This window comes from Pongo abelii, chromosome 9, assembly GCF_028885655.2.
Source record: "Pongo abelii isolate AG06213 chromosome 9, NHGRI_mPonAbe1-v2.0_pri, whole genome shotgun sequence".
Classification (NCBI taxonomy): Eukaryota; Metazoa; Chordata; class Mammalia; order Primates; family Hominidae; genus Pongo; species Pongo abelii.
The window spans coordinates 56,613,088-56,636,307 of NC_071994.2; the positions used below are offsets into that span (position 1 = coordinate 56,613,088).

The 23,220-nt window shown below is 47.2% G+C and overlaps 1 protein-coding gene across 1 annotated transcript in view; it reads right to left on the reverse strand.

The window, feature by feature from the left end:
- Positions 1-22,097, reverse strand: part of LOC129047275 (sodium- and chloride-dependent glycine transporter 2) — a 53,443-nt gene extending 31,346 nt beyond the window's left edge. Inside the window, exons 1-6 of the mRNA XM_002821959.3 lie at positions 21,416-22,097; positions 18,665-18,803; positions 15,953-16,084; positions 15,439-15,612; positions 8,336-8,477; positions 5,247-5,379 (exon numbers count right to left, since the gene is read on the reverse strand). Of these exons, the coding sequence (XP_002822005.2) occupies positions 5,247-5,379; positions 8,336-8,477; positions 15,439-15,612; positions 15,953-16,084; positions 18,665-18,803; positions 21,416-21,931 (1,236 nt within the window). The 5' untranslated portion in view covers positions 21,932-22,097. The remainder of the gene's footprint in view (positions 1-5,246; positions 5,380-8,335; positions 8,478-15,438; positions 15,613-15,952; positions 16,085-18,664; positions 18,804-21,415) is intronic.
- Positions 22,098-23,220: the final 1,123 nt, after the last annotated feature.

Consider the following 23,220-nt stretch of genomic DNA (forward strand, 5'->3'; position numbering starts at 1 on the left):
GTACTAGGGATGGAAGGGAGGAGCAGCCGGCAGCTCCTCTCTATTTCTACGAAACCTGCTTCTCTCCTTCCCTCCCCTTGAAGTCTAAGGAGAAGTGAAGCCCTTCCACACGTGGATGTTAGGAAATCCAAGGGCATCTGATGTCTCGGGGCTGGCCTCACAGCTGTCAGGTGGGGCTGGGAAGATGAGATGCTACAAGGGCAGGCCCTGACCAGCCTGACTTTCCTGCCCCCAAAACAGCATGGGGATGAGATAGGAGACAACTAAGGAGTATCCTTTCCATCCCCTGACCACCTGGGGCTGGTGGGAAATGAGGATGGAAGGAAGAGGTGAGGGAGAGGACATGACCTAGACAGCGGTGGCTTATAGAAGGAAATCTCCAAGGCTGGCATGAGTTTAAGAGACAGCTGTTCCCATTTCACTGTTGGAGGCTGTTTAGACACCATCATTCCTGAGTTCCCTCTGTGGCCGGGTATATTTGTCCCATTTTGCAGAGAAGTTAACTGAGGTTCAGGTTAAGCATCTCACAAGGGATTAAATATCTCATTCAAGGTCTTGAGACAAGACTTAAGCCCAAAGCTTCCCCACTCCAAAGCCACTCTTTCCATGAACGCCATTCTATGGGCCACATGATGAGAAATGTGTATGGCAGTGCCAGGACTAGGGGGAGGCAAGTGAGACAGGAGGCATCTAGGGTGCAAAATTTACAGAGGCATTCACTGTCAGGTGCCGGCCCTGCACTTCAGGAACCTGAGAGTGAGTGCCTCTCAATTTTGCACTCTAGGCACTTGCTCACCTCACCCAGGTGATGCATTCATTTTTTAGAAGGTGATCATGGTGAACTGAGAGGGCCAACAGTTTGGTTTATACATCCTGGGAATGCCTCAAATGTGAGTCAGGTGTGCACTGGAGGCTTTCTGCACAGCTAGTTCCCCTGTGTCAGGGGAGATTTAGAATGCACCTGTTTCCACATTGTATTGTCAGAGGAATTAAACTTGAACAGTAATGAATTACACTTGGCAGGAGTGACACTGACTCACCCATCTGAGCCTGTTGGCCTGACACCTCCGGGCATCCTTCTCACCATGGGACCCCTGAACAGGTGGTAAAGGCCCACCAGCCTGTATGAGCTAATTAGGTTAGCTTTGCTTCGTTGCCACAACTCTCAGGCAGAGGCGCCCCTGAGGGCAGGTGGGCTGCATTTGCCCTTCAGGCTTCCTGCTGGTCGCCCGTGCCTCTGGAATTCTAGCTGCTGGAAAACAGTCTCCAACAGTGAAATAGAAAGACCTGTCTCAGAGGAAGCAACCTGCCAGTCCTGTCTCCTAAGGCCCTAAACAAGAGGAACTGAGCTTATCTGGCTGCAGGAGGACGACATCTCTTTTGCATAAAAATGACAGTGTTCCTGGGACTTCAATCACAAAGGAGTTCATCATAAAACACCTTCAGCTGTGCATCCACCTTGGCTCCCAAATAATGCTCCATGATTAATGTCCGCATAGCCCAGGGCAGGATAGTAAATTGTGATTCATTATTTCTGGTGGTGTTCTTCATTTAAAATAAAAATTGATCATTGATCTCTGGTTGGAAACTTTTCTCAATGAAGCAGAGAGATAAGTTGGCAGAGCTAAATGAAAAACATATCTGCTCAAAACTTCCTATTCCAGAAAGCCTATAAAATCTATCACCAAAAATTAGATTCTAAATCAGTGGAAAGAACTGGCTGCAATGCCATTCCAAAAGAGCACAGACTAATAAGATAAAAAGAATCCCAGAGAATACTCTAACTCTTGATTTTGCAAATGAAGACAATGAGGCTGTAATATATCCTGTGACTTGCCCAAAGTCACACAGCAAGACAGCAGAGACCGGGTAGAAATGCAGATTCTGATTCACTGTGGGGGGATTTTTTTTCCCCACTATATGAAAATGATAACTCCACAATTCCTCATTTACTATCTATTCTTAATAACCCCTTCTTGGGAGAGAATGTCTTGTATTAGAAAACGTCTAGGCTGGCTGGGCACAATAACTCACACCTGTAATCCTAGCACCTTGGGAGGCTAAGGCAGGGGGATCACCTGAGATCAGGAGATCAAGACTAGCCTAGCCAACAAGGTGAAATACCGTCTCCCGTCTCTACTAAAAATACAAAAAAATTAGCCAGGAGTGGTGGTGGGCACCTGTAATCCCAGCTACTCGGGAGTCTGAGGCAGGACAATCACTTGAACCCAGGAGACGGAGGTTGCAGTGAGCCAAGATGGTGCCACTGCACTCCAGCCTGGGTGACAAAGCGAGACTCCATCTCAATTAAAAAAAAAAAAATTTTTTTTAAATTAAAAATTAAAAAGTCTAGGCTTCAAAGCCAGATAAGACCTGGGTTCAAATCCCACTACTGCCACTTAAAAGCTCTGTGACTTCAGGCAATTTACTCTACCTTGACAAGCCTCAGTCTCTCTCTACAAAATGGGAATCAATGTGCTTCTAATGCATATGAAGCAGCCAGCACAGTGCCTGGCACACAGTGTTCAACAAAGCTCTCTTTCTCTTCCCATCTCCCCAACAAAGCCACTGCTCTGGAGATGTCAAAGTGGCACAATACTCAGTCAATACAGCGGCCATTCAGAATAATAAACATGAAAGGAGATAATGTTAATTAATAACTGACCATACACCAGGTAGTAACATGCATATCTCACTTCATCCTTACAGCAATCCTAAGTATTATGCACTATTATCCCCAATTTATAGATTAGGAAATGGGTTTCAAAGGTTAAATAGCTTGTCCAGAGTCACACAACTAGAAAGTGATAGAGCCAGGATTTGAACTAAGATTGGTCTGACTCTGGAGCCACAGGCCCTCCCTCCTCACATCATTAAAAGGTGCTGTTCTCACCCTTCTCACCTATCACCTCTCCTCCTGCAGTCTCACCTTCCAGCCTATACTACTAGACACCTATCTGGCCACTCACATCATCGTTGAGGTCAGCTTGTCTCCATTTCTAGCCATAAGTGACAGTCTTGCCCATGGGATTTTGATTGAGTATATACTTGGCTAGTTTCGCTGAGCAATTGCTTGGCTGGGCCCTTTGGAGATGATGAAATTCCCACCCAAGCTCAGCTCCAAGCCACAGAAGGTGAGGGGTCCAGGAAACCTCAGGCCATGCTGGGTATTGTCATAAGGGTCAAGTTAACATTTCCCATCTCCCTGTAACCTTAGAAAAACAATCAATCCAGTCTCATGGTACTCACTCAGAGCCAGCAGGTTCCTCAGGGGTCACTGAATCCCAGTTCTCATTTTACAGAAGGGAAAACTTAGGCCACAGAGTAGAAGCGCCCCGAAACCTCCAGCTAACCCAGCAAGTGTTCCGACAGAATAATCTTAGAATTAGAGGACCTTAGACATCACCCAGTCCAATTACCCTCACCTTAGAAATGAGGAAACTGAGGACTTCTAAAATAGCTAGGAAAACGTGCTTTTCATTTATTGGCCAAAAAAAAAAAAAATTAAAGCTAAGAGCAAAATCAGAAGCTCAGCCATGTTTCACCACCCAAGTAGAGATATCCCTACACAGCAAACACCATGAGAAGTCCCCAAGGACAAGGGCCCAGGTCTCCTCACTCCTGGGCTTGTTCTCTCTAGCTGGCCTGATTCTCCCCACACTCTGTGATTTAAGGCATACCACCTGCCTCAGGTAACTCTGACAAACCTGCCAGAATCCACCACTCAAGTCCCTGTGGAACTAGATGACATGAAAAGCAAGCACTAATAAGAGCCATAATCAAAAAATGTCCATGTCCCCAGGCAGAAGACAGTTTGGTCTATGTGGCTAATAGGTGCTGGGATTACGTGCCTAATGGGGGATGCAAAGCACGCCTGGGGGTGAAAGATGGCACTGACTACCCTCCCGATGAGACCCAATCTTTCAGAAGTTGGTTGATTGTAACATAATAGCAGAAATCTTTGGCCTGGATAATCAAACCAAATCTCAACTCCACAACCTATGGTCTCAGAATCCCTCATTACATCCTCATTCCTTGAGCCTTAAAGACATTTTCGTTTCATCCTAAAACATGCAAATACCTCCTGGGGCAATTAAATATTATTGCATGTTATCAGAATAACTGGTTAACTCTTCAGTAGGTTTTTCTTTTGTGTGTGTGTGTGTGTGTGTGTGTGTCGGGCGGGACAGGGTCTCACTCTGTCACCCAGACTGAAGTGCAGTGATGCCATCTTGGCTCACCGCAATCTCTGCCTCCCGGGTTCAAGTGATTCTCCTGCCTCAGCCTCCCAAGTAGCAGGGACTACAGGTGCCCCCCACCATGCCCAGCTAATTTTTGTATTTTTCGTAGAGATGGGGTTTCACCATGTTGGCCAAGGTGGTCTCGAACTCCAGGCTTCAAATGATCCACCCGCCTCAGCCTCCCAAAGTGCTGGGATTACAGGCCTGAGCCACCGCACCCAGCCTTCAGTAGGTTTTTCTAAGGCTGCAAGGAGATGAAGAAATGTTACTCTGGCCCCTACAACAATGCCCACTGTGGCCTGAGGTTCGATGGGCTCCTCTCTTTCTGTGGCTTAGAACTGGGCTTGGGTGGGAGTTTCACCATCTCCAAAGGGCCCAGCCAATCAATCACTAAGTGACCCTTACCAAGTAATTGCTCAGCCAAAATTCCATGGACAGGACCATCTTCCTTTAGTGCTAGGGGCACATGGGGTAGAAGAGTGTCAAGCTTAGAGTTGAAAGAAAGGCAAGGAAGGCCACGAACATGGTGGCCGGGAGTGAGGAGAGGGAATCTACTACACAGTTTTGATCTTCAGCCAGCTTCTTGGCAGAAGCAATAACTAACTTGGCAGCCAGACCAAGAGGCAAAAAGCCAGCAGCACAAATTTTGGAGTTTAGAGAAAGTGACTGAATGATATCAGGGAGGTTCCTTCTGCTGAATGAGTGGCAGCCCCTGACAGGAAAGGAAGGAAATCCTAATCAGAGTACCCCCACCATCCCTTGGGAGCTCTGTATATATGTGTCTCATTTAACCCTTAAAACAGCCCTGCAAGAAAGGTGTTATTATCCCCATTTTGCAGATGAAAGTGAAGTCACTTGCCCACAGCCCCTCAGCTGCTCCAGGGCAAAGTCAGAATTAGCATCCACAGCTCCTGACTCTCTTTCCAGCACTCTGCCTGCTCCCCAAAGCAACCACCCCTGGGTGTCGCACAGCTTTCTCTTACTTAGATAAATCCAAGTGCTTACTTTTCCTGAAGTCTTGATTCCTTTAGCCAACGATGCATACACAATGACCCAAGCCAGGAAGAGGCAGAAAGCTAGTGGCCACCTGATCTCGCCAGGATATTCAATCCCTGCAGAAATCTTCAGCACAAAGTACCTGAGAATTGGAGGGAGGGATAGGGGAAGTGACAGAAAGAAGGAGAGAGGGAGGTGACAGGCAGCAGGCTTTAAGCCTCCAGTAAAGCCAGGAGCCTTGCACAAAACCCCAGCATCCTCCACCCGCCCCACCATCGGAAACCTAATCACATCAGGCTGTGGGGAATTTGCTGGTCTGGGATCTTGCCCACAGCCATCTGCAGAGACTCCAGCTGGATTTACTGTGCTCTTGATTATGTGCTGGGAGGCTGCTCATGGCCCTGGGCAGGCTTCAGGATGAGGCTGTCAGTTCCATTGTCACTAGCACATCCCCAGGAGAAGTGCAACAGAAACTCTGAACCATCAAGGGTGACTTTTGTGTGTTTTCTGTATTGCTCTACTCTTTTATGAGAATTTATTCTGGTAGTATTTGTGTGATTTTTAATTTTAAAAATTAGTACATAGTGGAAACTGCATATGCTAAATGATGAAAAATGTGGCCCTGGAGTGTAGTTCAAGTTGTGTGGGCATGTCCTGAGGCTGAGGTTGGCTTAATTATAAAAGCGGGGCCTGCCTAGACCTTGCTCAAGCAAAACATTCTTTTTTTTTTTTTTTGCTCAAGCAAAACATTCTAAGACAGATGAGCAGCTGCCAACAGAAGAGGCCACTGGTCAGCTGTAGCTGCTGCTGGCAACTCGTATAGATAATGAAGACATCGTGGCCTGCCTGGCCAAATGGCTAGCAGGGCAGCCTCACCCCTGAGGACAGGAGGCAGCTTCAGGGACAGTGCCTGATAACAGATTCAGACAATTCTTTCTACTCCGCAACCATCTAGGCATACATCCTCTGTGAAACTGCTGTGTTTGTAAGTTGATGTTTTTCTGTGACCTAAAGGAAAGGCAAGCCAGCATCCAGGCTCTGCAGGACTGTAGGAATGATGGCCCAGAGCGTTCTGACCTGCTGAAGGAAATGTAGGCAGCAGCCCCACTCCTGGTCCAGCCAGCTAGCTTGAGAGGCTGTTTGGCAACACATAGACATGCTTTTCATAACAGTGATGGCCAACTCTGTGCAGACAGAGCCTCTTTCAGGCCCAAACCCTGGCACAACCTGGGCTCAGAGTTGACTAGGGAAAACCAAGGCTGGAACTAAACTTGGTTCCAAGGCAAAACCCTGAGGACCATATTTGCCAAGCAAGGAAAAGGACCTTCCCCATGTCCCATCCCCAAAATAAGTAAACCATATAGTCAACAATTCCACGACTTAGCCATCTCAACTGCTCCATGCTTCAACTGTAGGACCTCAAACAAGTCCCAAGAAACTCCTGATGACATTTCTTCTTAGAAATCAAGACTGGCCCCAGAGGATTAGTAAAGGCCACCAAAAGCAGGTTTGCAAATCACTTTCTAGTACACCTGACTGCATGGATTAAGTGTACTGGAAAATGATTTGCAAACCTGCTTTTGGCAGTCTTTCAGATTTCATCATACTATCAGGTCAGACTCAGTTGCTCAGTGCTCAGGGAGAATTAAAGGTCCACCCTAATACCCCATGGTAGTTATGGTCAAAGGGGACTATTTAATCAATTAGGTAACTCTCCCTTCTGTTCTGCAGGGAACAACTATGTACACCCTGAGTCTACAGGAAAGAAAACCAGGAGTAGGAAATAATGACAATTGGGAGAAGAGTCATGGTATTAGCAACCATTTGTTATCATCTAAGTGAAAGCCACAAACTGAAGGCTCATTGATTTATGCATTTTGTTTGATCCCCATGTTCTATTTGAATTATTTTGCTGCCATTTAAAACAGGAGAGATCCCATAAAAATCCAGACTTTAGTTCCATCTTTTATTGTAAAATAGAAGCTCTGGCAGCACTGCCCCACATTTTCACAAGGCAGTGATCAGAGGAGCTGGGCACCAGTGGCCTCCCTTACATGCGACAGGCAGCCTCTTTGGTTTGCCACAGTCCCCACCCCTCCCTATCATCTCACTTATTTTCACTTTACTCATTTATATTCCTGCCATGCCCGAGTGCATTTGAATTTACAACCCCTGAATTAAAGTTTAGCTAGAGAACACTCTTTATGTACCCTATGATGAACTCTGTCTACATTTATCTCCCTTAAGATATAATTTCATGGCTGGGTGCAGTGGCTCACGCCTGTAATCCCAGCACTTTGGGAGGCAGAGGCTAGCAGATCACAAGGTCAGGAGATCGAGGCCATCCTGGCTAACACGGTGAAACCCCATCTCTACTAAAAGTACAAAAAATTAGCCAGGCATGGTGGCACATGCCTGTAGTCCCAGCTACTCAGGAGGCTGAGGCAGGAGAATAACTTGAACCCGGAGGCAGAGGTTGCAGTGAGCCAAGATCGCGCCACTGCACTCCAGCCTGGGCAACAGAGTGAGACTCCATCTCAAAAAAAAAAAAGACAGAAAAGAAAAAAATAATTTTATGAACTTCACTAAATCTTCCAATGGTAGCTAAGGATCTTCAAGTATCGCTGAACCTCAATCTCCAATGTCTAGCAATACTGATATTAAAAAGTACAAAACTAAGGCAAAGCTGTAAAAAAAGGAAAAAAATGAATTTTTTCTTATTTACACTAAAGCTTTGAACATGACTTCTTTTCTTTTTGTCTCTCTTCCCTGAAGCCAAGTGCAGATGGAAGAAAAAATAATCTGGTTAACTGACAGTCCACTTAGACCACACTGGATCAAGGTTTTGAAATGGGCTTTTCATCAGCATCATGAATTATAGCCACACTGATTCTGCTCCTACTACTGTCATTCATCCAGCTCTGCTTTCCAGGTTCACAAGACACAACAATCTGCTCTTGGAAGCCAAACCAGGGAAAAAACCTTCCTCTCTGATTTCATCCCTTGGGCTACCCACACCTCTGGTCTGCAAATTGAATATTTATTAATTCACTGTGTTTCTCTTAGAAGGTAAAAAAGGAAAAAGAAAGTCATCTTACTTGAAATACTCTTCACTTCCACTGACAAATGTCTTATTGGCCTGGCTGGTGAAATTAACCATTGTCAAGTTGGGATAAGCGGTCATGCAGAAAGTCGAGTTCTTGATCTGTATTTTGGGATGGTCACTGATAACACAGGAATCTGTTTAGGAGACAACAGAACAGAAACACAGTGAAATCTGTACAGAAAACAGAGATGTGTCTCTCTCCAGCAGTTTAAAAACAAATGCCAAAAACATTTGCAAATATTGGAGAGTAACTTCAGGAAAGTATTAACTGGGCAAAGCCAGATATATTAAGAAAAGAACCCAAGAATTATGTTTTCTCCATCAGAGCCCCCAGTCCCCACAACCGCACCTTGTACTGATGACAAAGGCATTTACAGAGCACTCTCTATGTGGTAGGCAAGTATTTTGCATACTTTATCTCATTTAATCCTCACAACAGCCTATGCAGGAGGTACTATAATCTTCCATTTTCAAAATAAGGAAACAGGCTTAAAGAGGTAGGTAACTCTACTGAAGCCACACAGCTTATGAGGAAGAGAATCAGGATTCAAACTCAGATCCTTATGACTCTGCAGAAAATAAATAAATTGCTGAAAGGAATTTAATTAGAAAATAAGCAGACCTCCTGAAGGGTACTGCTACAGAAGGCTTTCTAAGAGTTCACCTTGGACCCACTGCCTGGCACCACATTTAGTAAGTACTCTAGGATACACGTGCTGTGTACTTTCTACTCTCACGTGGGTAAGCAGAGGCAGCAACCACACCATCTACCGGGGATCCTGAGACAGGACCTAACAGTGTGGTGCTCAACTGGGGATGAGTCTTCTCTCCAGGAAACATTTGGCAAGTCTGGAGACATTTTTAGTTGTCACAGCTTGGGGACCTGGTGCTTACTGGTATCTAATAAGTAGAGGCCAGGGATGCTAATACTAAATATCCTACAATGCACAGGACAGCCCCCCACAACAAAGAATTGTTCAGTCCTTTAGCCAGGCATGATGGCACACACCTGTAGTCCTAAATACTTGGGAGGCTGAGGCAGGAGGATTGCTTGAGCCCAGAAATGCAAGGCTGCAGTGAGACATGATCATGCCACTGCATTCCCAGCCTGGGTGATGAAGCAAGACCCTGTCTCTTAAAAAAAAAAAAAAAAGAATTATTTAGTCCAAAACATCAGTGGTACCAAGGTTGAGAAGGCCTGATCTAGGCAGGGATGGAGAAAAGAAATTAACCATGTGAGTCTTAGTATGTCAGGCTCTGTGTTGAACACTTTAATGATTATCTCATGAAATCCTCATAAAACCCAGGAGGTATATATTATTATTGTCATTTTAAATAGGAAGAATCTGAAGTCTTTCTGACCATTTTACAATGCCTATGTTTAAAATACAGATAAACTGACAAATACCTTAAATAAAGAATCCACCAGGACTAATCCCAAAGGACATTATTTTGCAAAGGAGAACATAGTAACAATAACAACTTACACTTATATGGCAGTTACCACGTTTACCGCACTGTTTTAAGTACTTTACATGCATTGACTAATTTAAGTCTCACACCACCCCCTATGAGAAGGTACTGTTATTATCTCTATGTTACAGATAAGGAAAACTGGGGCACAGAGGGATGCAGTGGCTAGCCAAGGTCATACATCAAGACAGGATGTAAACAAGCTCTCTCTTTGGAGTCAATGACTTAGGCACTCCAATGTGAATAGGGAGCAGGGATTATAAATTCAAACACCTACAGAAGCCAGGATGATGACACAAATGAGGGAGGCATAAAATTAGAAAATAATAGAGAGAAGTGGGGACAGTGGCCAACCAGAGAGCACTCCAGCCAATCAGTGCCAAGCTTTTCCAGATGTTGCGGCAAAAGATGCAGAAAATCTATAAACTTACATGAAATATCTCCATTTAAAAATATTGAATGTGTTAAAATTGTCTTTAAATACCAGGAGCAACAATAACAAAAAGTGGCTGGGCAGGGTGGCTCACACCTATAATCCCAACGGTTTGGGAAGCCAAGGCAGGAGGATGGCTTGACCACAAGACTTCAAGACCAGCCTAGGCAACATAACGAGACCTCTATCTGTACAAAACATTTTAAAAATTAGCCAGGTGCAGTACTGCACATCTACAGTCCTAACTACTCAGGAGGCTGAGGGAGGAGGATTGCTTAAGCCCAGGAGTTCAAGGTTGCAGTGAGCTGTGATTGCACCACTGCACTCCAGCCTGGGCAACAGAATGAGACCCTTTCTCTAAAATAAATAAATAATTTTAAGAAGCAGGCTTGATCTGGTGCATGGACTCCCATTTTATGTTCTCTGTGGAAGAGCATAGTGGGCAAGAATGTGAGTTCAGGCGTTCCACTACTCCTGAGAGCTTGAATGAGTTCCATTTGTCCAAGCCTCCATTTTCTGGTCATAGTTGTTCAGGGTTGCAGTAAGGACTAAACGAAGACAGATCACAAATTAAAAATCTTCCCACAATGCCTGGCACATAGCTGGCACTCAATAAATTTTAGCCATAATTCAATCATCATTGTTATAGCTTTTACTGGAGAGAGTATCTCTAGTCTTCAGCATCATCTCCCATAAGGCCACTTGCCTGCCATAAATTGCCTACCGCTTCCCATACATACTGCAGAGTTTCTTAGAATGTTGGGTAAAAATGGAAACAATAATAAGAATCCCTTCCCTTTCAGTAGTTCTTTAGACCAATGTTTCTCAATAGCTGTATTAATGGCATTTGGGGTCAGATAAAGTAACCGCAATAGGTCCATTGCCCAACAGGCACAGTGAGTCAATACATCACCAAGACACTGCATTGCAGCAGAGAAAGAGGTTTAATTAAGAGAGAAGGACTTTTTTAAGTCACCCTAGAATTCCAAAGGACCAATACCCCTGCAAGGGACAGCCTGGCCCCAGGAACAGAACACGCTCATGTGCTGATAACACAGAGAATGACAGATGGAGGGGCTGCACAAAGAAAGAGTGGGGATTGACACCTTGGTTTTTTTTTTTTTTTCACCAAAATAAATAAACAAATAAACCACTGGGTAAGAATGAGATAGGATCTGCTCAGCCTGGTCATATACTCGCAGGAAGCAAATAGCGTTTCCTGCGTTGCAGCAGAGAAAGGTTTAATCCTAAGAGCCACTAAACAAGGAGATAGGAAACCTCAAATCCATCTCCACAAAGAGTTTGGAGCTAGGGTTTTGGAGTAGGTTGAAGAGTGCAGGGTGAAGTCCTGGGACAGAGAGATGAAGAAATGTATTCTCACACTGATTCAGTTCCTCTGTGGGAACCTTTTTTCATTTGTTTGTTTTTTGGCTTTTGAGACAGTCTCACTGTGTCACCCAGGCTGGGGTGCAATGGCACAATCTCTGCTCACTGCAACCTCTACCTCCAGGGTTCAAGTGATTCTCATGTCTCAGCCTCCAAAGTAGCTGGGATTACAGGTGTGTGCCAACACTTCCAGCTAATTCTTGTATTTTTAGTAGAGACAGGGTTTTGCCATGTTGCCCAGGATGGTCTTGAATTCCTGGCCTCAAGTGATCCATCTACCTTGGCTTCCCAAAGTGCTGGGATTACAGGCATGAGCCCCTGCTTAAAGCTGGTAGGAGACTTTAAACTGGTTGGCATCAGCTGTTTTGCTGGAATTCAGGATCTGCTTAAGCAATTCTTAAACAAAAGCCTTATGATTCTAACATCAGAAATCTCATCTATAGGAACAATGCAGACGCAAATGTACGTAGTGTTACTCAATTTTTGGTTTCAGGGAAGTGAGTCAAAGCACAGCCTGATTAATGCTGATTATAACAATACTTCTGTCTAGAATTCTTGTTAACCCTGCAAGGACAGCTTTAATAATTCTTGGCTGTGGGACCGTCCTGTGCATTGCACAATATTTAGCAAAATCCCTGGCCTCCACCTACTAAATGCCAGGAGCCCACCCAGCTGCAACAACCAAAAATGTCTCTGAACGTTGCCAATTGTCCCCTGCAAAATCTCCCCTGGTTGAGAATCTCCACTTCAGGGCCTAAAAATATCTTCCTATTCAAAGTATCTTCTTTAATCAAATAACAGAGTTTCAGGAGGATTCCCACCTAATCACTATCAAATATTTACCAGGAAAGGTTTTGTTTCCCCCAGCAGTGACATGAATGAAGACAATTAAAGAACACTCCATATCTCTGTTCTGTAAATAAGCACATAAGTTATTTCTAGCCTTCCTGCCAAACATTACGTCCACCCAAGACTGGAGAGATCACTAACACGAGGGCAAACACCAAATCTCTCGATTCCCAAGTTGCAATTGTGAAGCACGCAGGCAGCCTCACTAGCAAGCGTCTCTGGATGTCTGTAGATCACTGCCGCCGCAGCAGCACAAGGTCACCGTTCCTGCAGCAATGCAGCAGGGTTCCCAGGCTCCCCACTCGCTCGCTCCGCAGCCCCAAGCCTCCTGCAATATCCCCTCCCACCACCGGGCGGCAGGAGCATGCTTCCCAGCGCCCGGCGTCTTCGGGTCCACCGGCGAGGGAATGATGGGCCATCTCATCAGAGAGCTCTGCGGCCCAGCAACCCCGAACAAAGAACAGCGATAATGATCGTGCTAAATTGGAAGCTGTGGAATGGGATTCTCTTTACTCGGGCAATTATTAATAAATGAAAGCACATGAAAGACCAGGGAGAAAAGGAATCATTTAATTAAAGTTGTAATGAAAATGAAGCCATTCCGGAAATAGAAATGGTATTTATGTTGTTCCTATTTTACGTGACCCAGCTAGCTCCTATTTTCAAGTAAAGCCGCTGGTCTCACTTGACAGGGCGCAGACTAGTCATTCTCCATTACAGATACTTGGAGAGTTGAGTCACCCTAAAGACGGCAGCCTCTCTTACAACCTGCATCAGAGAAAGATGTGGCAAACGCTGCCTCTCCCCACCCACAGATCCAGGGCTTTCCTCTGGGGCTGGAGTGGGTATGGTTGCCTGGTATCCCGTGGAATGTATCCCTTGCAGCACTGAGAGTGTCATGGGGCAGCTCCAAGCTGCACATGAAGGTCACAATAGCTAGCCATGCAGCCCCTCTCTCCTGGGATGAGTCCTTTTGCCCAGCAGTCACAGGGTGTGGGTAGTTATGGGGTTGTGAGAGAGAAGGTGAGACTGGAAGGAAATTGGTGGGAAATGCTGGGGAAAGAGTTTATCCATCTCTTAAGGAAGCCTTGCTCAATATGACCATTTGGGGAACAGCCTGGGAATATCTGTTGTCTAGACTCCTGATTTGTCCAGCAGAGCAGTGGGGCTCTGCGAGTCAGGCCACCATCAACTTTTCTAAGTCACCCCAGAATTCCAAAGGACCAATACCCCTGCAAGGGATAGCCTGGCCCCAGGAACAGAACACACTCATGTGCTGATAACACAGAAAATGACAGATGGAGGGGCTGCACAAAGGAAGAGTGTGGATTGACACCTTGTTTTTCTTTTCACCAAAAAAAAAAAAAAAAATTAAAACACTGAGTAAGAATGAGATAGGATCTGCTCAGCCTGGTCACATACTCGCAGGAAACCATCAGCGTGAAAAATGTACATTGTCTCCTTGTGCTCAGAGCTTGCATCGTTTTAATGGTTTGTACCAGATGAGTAGGAGCTGAGCTGTGTCATATCTTTGCTCTACCTTTCATGTCTCCCAGGCGATGGTGAGCCAGACTGGAAGCCAGGGACAGGGGCTTCTGTGCCTCTTGCACCTCCACCCATGTGCCTGATCCAGTCAACATGCTCAGCCTGCTTTAAACACACACACACACAGAGAGAGAGAGACAGAGAGAGAGACAGAGAGAGAGACTATAAAATAAACACATGTTCATGGCAGAAAATGCAGAAAAGAATGGCATCTCTCTGGGTCTGCAAGAGGGAAGAATTCATCTTTTTGCGCTTAATATACTTGAAGGGTTAAATAATGTCCTAGTTCCATCATGAAAAAAGCTGGTTTTGGAGGGCAACACTAAGAGCCAATCATACAGAGATCACAGGAAGCTGGTCTCGGCACAGACCTAGCTGAGGAGAATTAACAGATCTACTGGAGAAAGAAGAAACTACTTGTTTCTAGGTTCCCTTTAAAATGACCAGAGCTTCCAAAGTGACTGCTACTAGCACCTTTTATTTGTGGCGTTATATACTTCTGCAACTGCATCACACCCCTCATTTCTTTTCTCCTTACAGCAATCCCCATAAGGTAGGTAGAGGAAGAACATTTTTATTTCTATTTTTTAGAGAAGGAAAACAGATCCAGAGAGAAGTTACTTGACCCAGACATACATACAGTCAGTGACAGAGATATAGACCGAAAGACTTTCTGACATAGCTGCCCTACTTCTCCTCACATTCACTCTCTTGCCCTTGACCCAAGAAGATGACACTTTCCGCCAAGGCCTCAAGTCCCAATCTATTTCACATCTGAAACATCTTCCAGGAACACTCCCTGACTCCCCATTAGCTTGCCATCTTCTAGACACTACATTTTTATCAGAGTGGTCTAAGGGTCCACTCTCATATTCACCTCATGCACTGAGCAGTATCTTGTGAAGTCTGGCCCCAGGATCGCTCTCCTGGACTCTAGGAATTAGACTATCACTTTTCAAATTGTACCATGCAGATAAGTCACCTGGGAACCTAGTTAAAATGCAAATCTCATTCAGAAAGGCTAGGGCGGGGCTTCTAACCATCATCCAGGTAATGCTGCTAGTCTAAGAAACACTATAAAACAAAATAAGATTCTACAACGACTTGTTAAAATGCAAATTTTCTGAACCCAACCAAATCTATAAATCAGTCTATCTTGTGGGCCTGTGAACCAGCATTTTTAACAAAGATTTCAGCTATTCATAAGCAAAGAAAAATTTGATTACGCCCTCCTCTGGGCGAGGAGCTCCTTAAATGTTAGAATTAAGTATATTTGATAGTTTGATGTAATCTCTGTGTTCCCAGAACCTAGTATAGGTCCTAGCATGCATAACATATGTTCAATTATTTTGCTGAATAAATGGATAGTTTAGAATACACACACCTAAAGCAGATATTTCCAAACTTACCTAATAAAAGTTTGGTTTTATCTTTGCATTCTGGCGTATTCCAAGGGTTGTTGCAGGAGCCCCAGGGTAGTACAGACACAAAGGAGGCAAACAGGTAGAAAAGTGTATAGCAAATAATCACATTGTAGTATATGGCTATTAGGACAGAGATGATCAGCATCGCGACTCCACAGCCTGCAGAAGCAAAAATTCCAGGGGTTCATTCCATCTTAAATGCTATGGAATTCTTAGAGTTGGGCATAGGGTGGGGACCTAGGTCTAGGCTCTCTTGTACAGAATGGATGCACTAATAACAGAGTGGACTGTATGTCTACCAGGGATATGAAGGCATTCTGCTGGGAACTTAACAATGCCAGAGGTGATCTTGGGCCATTATTCAGAAGGATCAAATAAAGGAAGGAAAGAGTTAGTTCTATTAACCACAAAGGCAGGTCTCCCTCCCTGGGGCTGCATGGTGCCAGAGGGGACAGAGTAAGAAAGGGCCTGAGGAGGCTGAGCAGCAGGCTGGACTCACCTTGTAGAGCTGGGATGGCCTTCCACACAGACACTGGCCCCTGGCTGGCAAACTGGCCCAGCGACACCTCCAAGAAGAAGATGGGTAATCCAGCCAGAGCCAGCATCATCAGGTATGGGATGAGGAAAGCACCTTGGAAAGAGAGTGGGGAGTGAGAGCCCTGGGAGGCAAAAGCAGGCTGCTGCCCTCCTTAATCCTCTGGGTTGGGGGCTGGGCTCCCTCTCAAAGAACTAAAGGACAATTTAGCTCCATTCCTGAAGAAGCCCTTTGATGTCCTGTCTCAGCAACAGTCACCCACAGATATTTAAGAGCCCTCCTCCAAAAAGTATAAGGGTACCCATGCAAATACACTCCTTATTTCAACTCTCCACTGGCAGCTGTCTAGGGATATGTGCTGATGGGGTTTTATTATTTTCTTTTTTTATTATAGCACTTCAATTTCCCAAAATTAAGCCCTCCCAGAGCTCAACCAGTCTATGACTTTGACTCACTACTGGATTCAGGTTGGTGAAATCTTGTCAGAGCCTCAGCCCTCCCAGGACCCAAAATCTTCTAAGCTAAACTCCAGGAGCCCTCCTCTACAGTAAGTTACCTGAACACCTTCTGCCAACCAGGGTTGGGCAGGCTCTGCCAGACAGCCATTGGGGGATACCCATCCTTCTTCCTAAACCCATCTCCATCCCCATCACACACTTCTCAACGCCCTTCTCCATATGAGAAGTTCCTTCCATCCTTCAAGGTCAACTCAAATGCTTCCTCCTCCAAGAAGTCTCCCTTCTGTGTCCTCCCACAGTACCTTGCTCCAGGCACCGATCACTTGATAATTTTTATGTAAGTGTCTTATTCAGTCTGTGAGCCCCTAATGTTGTTTGCGCTGCATCTCTTTATTCCTCAAAATGCCCCGTCTAGGGCAATAGTACTTGGCAGGCCTCCATAGAGTCGCTGAGGCTTCTCTAGGGTTCTTTCCCTTCAACATTCTTTGAGGTTGTTTGGGAGAGACTTGGGGAATGGTCATGATTCTTGAAAAGGTTTTGACCAGAACGTGCTGCTGCATGGGCCAGAGTCAAAGTGGGTACTGGAGATGCGCGAGCGCAGAACACTGGCCTCAGCGGAGGGAAAACTGATCTTTCTCCAGTCTACTCTTCATGCTCCCTCCCCTCCGCACTTCCTGTTTGATGGCAGGGCCCTTCCTGCCCGGGGCTCTCCAAGCCTGGAAGGCCCAGGGGCAGCCACGGGCTGCTGGGCAGTAAAACCGGGGTCCTGCTTTATCCTCTCAAGACAGGGATTGTGCAGTCCTCCTCTGCTCCTGAAAAGGAGCGGTGAGCCTTCCACCCCGCACTGAGGGCTGCGGGGCCTCGAGCCGCAGTGCGGAACAGGCTGCCTCCCATCGCAGAGCCTGGCTCCTCCGGAGCCCTGAGATCTGCTCCGCCGCTCTTCGCAGATCCCCGGCGGGCAAAGCGCGGGCACTTGCGCAGGCCAACCTCCTTTTGCTGGAACTCCCTCCCCATCCACTACCCTGAGTACCCACTCCCCTTCTAGTCACTGGAAGCCTCGTTGTAGCATCCTGGCCTGAGGGCGCCCTGCGGAAAACCAAACGGGAACCTATCTGGGTGCCTGTATTAGTGTGGCCGGTACCTGGTCTGTTTTCAGGGCACCCCCGATGGCAAATGCTCTGCGGTCCTCATAAGTACTTGTCAAAGTGTCCTAATTTGGAACTGGAGAGGAGGGGAGTAGTGGCCTATGTTTTGTGCTTTAACCGTCCGGTGATGCAGCACCTGTCCGTTCTGCTGCAACAAATTCCGCCTGAAGCGGACCCAGGAGACAAAAACAAAAGAACAAAAATCCTTAAACTGCCTGACCTATGGGGTGAAGCAGTGCATTGCTTGTCCCTTCGGTCCAGTTGAGAAGATGTGGGACGGGGCTCTAGGTTCAAATTCCTATTGCTAGAGAGCGGCCGGCCCCGCGGCACCTAAACGTTGGGAAGACAAGAGGGATCGTGAATGTGCCAGGTCCCTCCTCGGTGGGTACAGAAGAGGTACAAGGGAGCATAGTGGCCCAGCAGCCGATGCAAGCCTAACTAATGTCCTCCCCATCTCTGAAACGGCTTTCATTCAAAAGCAGCACCTTTCCCCAATTTAGGGCAGATGAAAGAAACCTGTTTTCGCTGTACGATTTTACTAAAATCAAAATATGTTCTGCTTCAAGAAGCAGAAGGCGGGGGTGGCAGGCACTTCTGAGAGGTTTTTGACAGCACAGCCTCAACCCCTTCGCCCTCACCTCCTAGCTCGCCTAAGGAGTCCCCTAGGAAGACAGGATACAATGCCTGAATCAGGGCTCCAGGACTGCACAGCTGCTGGCTCTAACCTCGTTGGGTGCCCGGAGTGCCGCCGCTCCCTGAACACTTGACCGCTAGCACCCGTGCTTACCTGGCTCAGGACCCAGGCCCCAAAACTTGGTCAGTGGGGGTTTGTGGGGCCTCACTCCTCCCCTGAGCCCCTCTCTAGATAAGATACTCCGGGATCTAATGCCGGTCGATTATGGTCGCCCCCGCCCTCTGGTTATGCACTCACACCTACAAGGTGCAGGGCTGGAGCCTGAGGAGGCTGTCCTGAGCCTCCCCGCCCGGCGGCCCTGCCTGAGGGCTCCTGTCCCACCCAACCCTCAGGTGCCCGCCCCGCCCCGCCACAGGCGGAAAGAGCGGAAAAGCCATACCTCCCCCGTTCTGGAAGGCCAGGTAGGGAAACCTCCAGACATTGCCCAGCCCCACTGCGTACCCCACCATGGACAGGATGAAGTCCAGTTTGCTGGACCAGTTCCCTCGGGCCTTATTCTCATCCCCTTGCTCGTCCTCCTGGGGGCGGAAAAGCACATTGTCGATAACAGCCCCGAGTTGGTCCACAAGCAGGCCCCTTCCACCCTTCCCCCCGCTAGGGGTCCTTCCCAGCAAGCAGGCTCCCACTTTTCAACCGAGGATGCATCGGCAAGCAGGACCCCAAATCTAAAGAAAGGATGCATCTACAAGCAGGGACCTGACCCCTCAACCCTGCATTGAGAGTGAATCAGCAAGCAGGTCCTCAATTCTGATCTGAAGATCCATCTTAAACAGACCCAAAACCCCTCTTTCCCAGATCATACAGTCAGGGCGCACCAGCAAGCAGCTCTCCCCAAACCTTGAACCTGTAAGGTGATTGCAAGCAGGTCCCTCCATCCCCAACCCCTCACCAAGAATTTATTTGGCAAGCAGGCTCCCCCAACATCATGCCTGGAGTTCCCAGCAAGCAGGTTCCTAATTAACCCTCTCCCACAAAAAAAGCCTTCACTACACCCCCTCCTCAGCCGTTTCTTCCTTTAGAGTGTGTGCCAAGACCAGAAAGAGAGCTGCAATGCCGAAGCCAGCCGGAGCCCCTGCCTTACTTTCTTGACCAAACCAGAACCTGCCTGGTCAACTAATTTAAGAAGGCATCCTTCAAGACTAATGCAAGGGAGATGGGCAGGAGGGAGATTTGAAGGTGAAACAAGAGGGAAAACAAACCAACCAAAAAGTTGATATGGGAAGAGACAAGCCATCTACAACCTTGAGTTCTGGTCTAAATTTTACTACTAACCAGCTGGATAACCCCAGGCAAGCCACTTGCTCTCTCTGAACCTCCGTGTCTCATCTGTAAAAGAGGCTTAGAATAACTGTCCCCTGAAGCCCTTGCCAGCTCCAGCAGTCTATGAATCTTTGAGGCTCATTTCTTCAAGCTCACACTAAGATGCTTTCTTGGGGCAGTGCCTGGTCCTGGAATGCCTCACTAGTAAGCAGGAAAAATGGGGGGAGACCACCCCAAATAAACTCTGAAAATGTTCAGGACACCTAGACATTGCACAAAGCTTTCCAGGGACTCAGGCCACCGCACAGTTTACACCTTCTCAGTCACCCTTCACCTCCTATTGTAGTAACTTGCTAGGTCTCATACTTTTCTACAAGCTGTGCAGGACACAGCAGCAGCTGTCAGGAGAAGCCTTAGGGAGGCAGAAAGGGCCAGGGTGAGTGTCAGAAAGGCACCATCAGAAAGATGGGCAGGGCTGAAAATAAGTACTTCCAAAAACCAAACATTTTAACATCCTCCCTCTAATCCTCCCACACACAGACCACCTCCATTCCTAATCCCACCCTTCAATCCTTCCAGGGCTGCAAAGGGTGGGAGTTCCAGCTCCTTCTGCCGCAGTGCGGAGGTTAAGCAAGACAAGTGAAACAAATATTCTGCTCCACCTGGGGTCACACTGTGGGATACATGCTGTCAGAGGCAGATAATATACATAGAAAAACACTCCGGATGTGGACCCCAAAAGGAAAGGCAAGTGGGAAATTCTATGTTTATTTCTAGTTCTGACACCACAAGCTCCTGCTATGTGGGCCTGTGGATAAGTGTGAATGTGTATGTGTGTGTGTGTGCAAACACTAGAGTGACTAAGGATAGAAGGGTTGTATAAATCCTAAACCTCACACAGGCACACATTGTGGTCCAGGCCCCACTGCTGGATATACGCATAGCCCCTGAGGCCAGGAAAGGAGAGGAAATAGCAGAAAGGCAGGCAGTGAGAAGGGAAGAGCTGAAGTTGATGAAAAAGGACAGAAGAAAGAAGACATCAGAGAAGGAAGAGATCAGAGACGAGAGGGAAATTGAAGAGAACAAAAGCCTATATGAGATAGCGGGCCACCAGTAAAAGCTGCCTTTATTCATAACCCAAGGATTGGGATTTGCTCTGTGGGTTTTCCACGCCTCTAATTAAGTAGTAAAGGATCAAATGCAAGAGAGGATTAAGATTGTTGGGGCCTGAAGCGTATACAGTTGAGGGAGGTTACTTTAGGGAAAAAAATAGAAAATTATGGCAAAAGTAGACACTAGGTTTTGGAAGGGCCCAGGCAAAGGACAGGCCCCAAAGCTTAAGCTTCGGTAGCCTCAGGTAAACCCACCTCGCATCAAATGAGTTCTCATGTAATAAACGTAACTGGCAGTGTAAAGGCTACAAAACTTAAACTATTATCCTCCTACCCCTCCACCCCCAGCCACCACTACCTGGCTTTGTTCTGAATTTTAACCCTCTTTTTGTTTAATTAAGAAATTATTTTTGAAAAGAAAAGACAGTCATTGGCAGGAGAGGGAGTCTGTCTGCATAAAAGGGTGGAATCTATCTGCCTCAACTGCTTCGTGGATCTGCACCTGTATTCCCGCTACCGCCAAGGCTGGGAAGGGGCAGGTCGTGGCCCCTCTGGCAGGGTCACTGCAGCCCTCGCGCCCTGAACTGCCGACCCCAGCGCAGTGCGAGCTTCCGAAGCCCCAAAGCCGCCTCCCGCATCCATCACCTGGCACTGCCAACCGGTTTCCCCATCAGCATACGTGCACCCGCCACGGCCCGGCTGGCCTCTCGCGCAGCTGGAGAGCAGGACACTGTGCGGGCCGAATGCAACCTGCTTACCTGGGTGGCAACGGTGGCCACGCTGCCCGGGAGCACGGACGTGATTCCATCCGTGCCCAGCACCACGGTGCTCTGGCTCATGTTCACCCAGCCCACAGCAGGGGTATTGTTCCGCTCCAGGGTGCCCTTGCCCACACTCACGTTCTCATCCCCCTCCGGGCCTCGCAGAGAAGGGATCTTACAGTGCAGCGCGTTGCCGGGCCCGGAGCTCCCAGGAGGGGGGGCGGCCTGCGCGCCTTGCGCCTCTCTCAAGTCCCGCAGAGCTGCAGAGGCCGCCTGCGCCCGCGGGCTACTGAGTTTGCAAGACCCCACTCCTGGCCGCTCAGCCTCGCAGGCTCGCGCGTCCGCTGACTGGAAAGTTTGGGCGCCGGTGGAAGCGGACCTGGGCACACGTGGCGGCGGCGGGGCGGCAGCCGCGGGAAGCTCCTGCTCCGGGCTCGTCCTGGGAGCGCATGGGCCATCAGGGTGGCCCTGCGCCGCCGCCGCCTCCGGGTTGTTGGCTGGCTGTTTATTCATTTCCTTGGGAGCACTGCAATCCTGCAAACACAATGTCAAGTTCGTGCAAAACAAAGTCACAACAGCTTTTAAAATACCTGTATCTACATATGGAGGCGTTCTCAACTCAGGTCCAGACACAATATCTGGGAAAGCAAATTGGAATCTGAATTTTTTTTTAAAGAAAGGCTGCAATCAGTATTTCTCAATTTGCCCGCTTCATCAATAACCAGATGACAAAAAGAAGCTAATATTCCCTCCCTAGTGGAGGATGAACTAAGAAAAGAGGCAGAAATGTAATTTTGTAAGGGTAAAGGGGCAATGGAAATAGCCCTAGAGTCATGAGCTCCCCTCCCTGTTTGGATTTCACCTCACAGCTGTGGGTGCCCGCATCCCCATCACCATTGTAGAAAGATTCTTTAATTTTCCACCCCATTTCCTTTGTCATTCAACAATGCACGTTGCCTTTTTCCCCCATAGACAAGCTGTGGCCACAAAGCTGATGCCCTGGCACCTGCGAGCGCTTGAGGCCAAATTGGTTGAGTCCCAGCGCTCCACAACCCACCTCCTCCCGCCAGGTAGCAAAGACAAGGTTAAGAATCACGATCAAAATAACCACAAAAAAACCTACAACGATAATAAACTAAATTTAAGACACAGAGTAGTAACTAGGTTTGTTATCTTACACAACTTGTATTCACTTCCAGATTCCCAGACATGTAAAAGAACACGCAAAGTTTTTTTGTTCTTTTCTTTGGGTTTTTTTTTTTTTTTTTTTGCGTAACTATTCACGGGAGTCTAATATCCTTCACAACTCTACGCTTGCTTGAGTATCAAAACTCATGACTAATTTTTATTCGCTTTTTCCCAATTCACTTTCAAATGAAAAGAACTACCAGCGGTGGTTTTTCTATCCACTTTCTCCCCTCGTGTTATCTTTCAGGGCTTCCTAAACATTAGCACCAATAATTATTATTACACTGTGTAAGAATAATCCTATTATCTTCACCTCCACCGCACTCCTCTCGTCTAACCCCCTTTCACAAACACGCAAAATAGAACTCCTCAATTTGCACAAATCTAAGTACCTCGGCTTCAGCCAGCATTTGTCTCAGTAGCCTCTAGGACCCAGAGCAACTCGCCTCTGTACCGGCATCTGGCTTTTCAGCACCGAGGACAGTGCCCGGGATCGGGTCTTTAGGAGCCACAGCCAACCTCTCAGTTCTACAGCCTAGGAAACCTCTTTGCGACCTCAGGTGACGCTCACAAGTACAAATACCTAGGGCTGCGAGAATTGTTCTCCTCGTCGC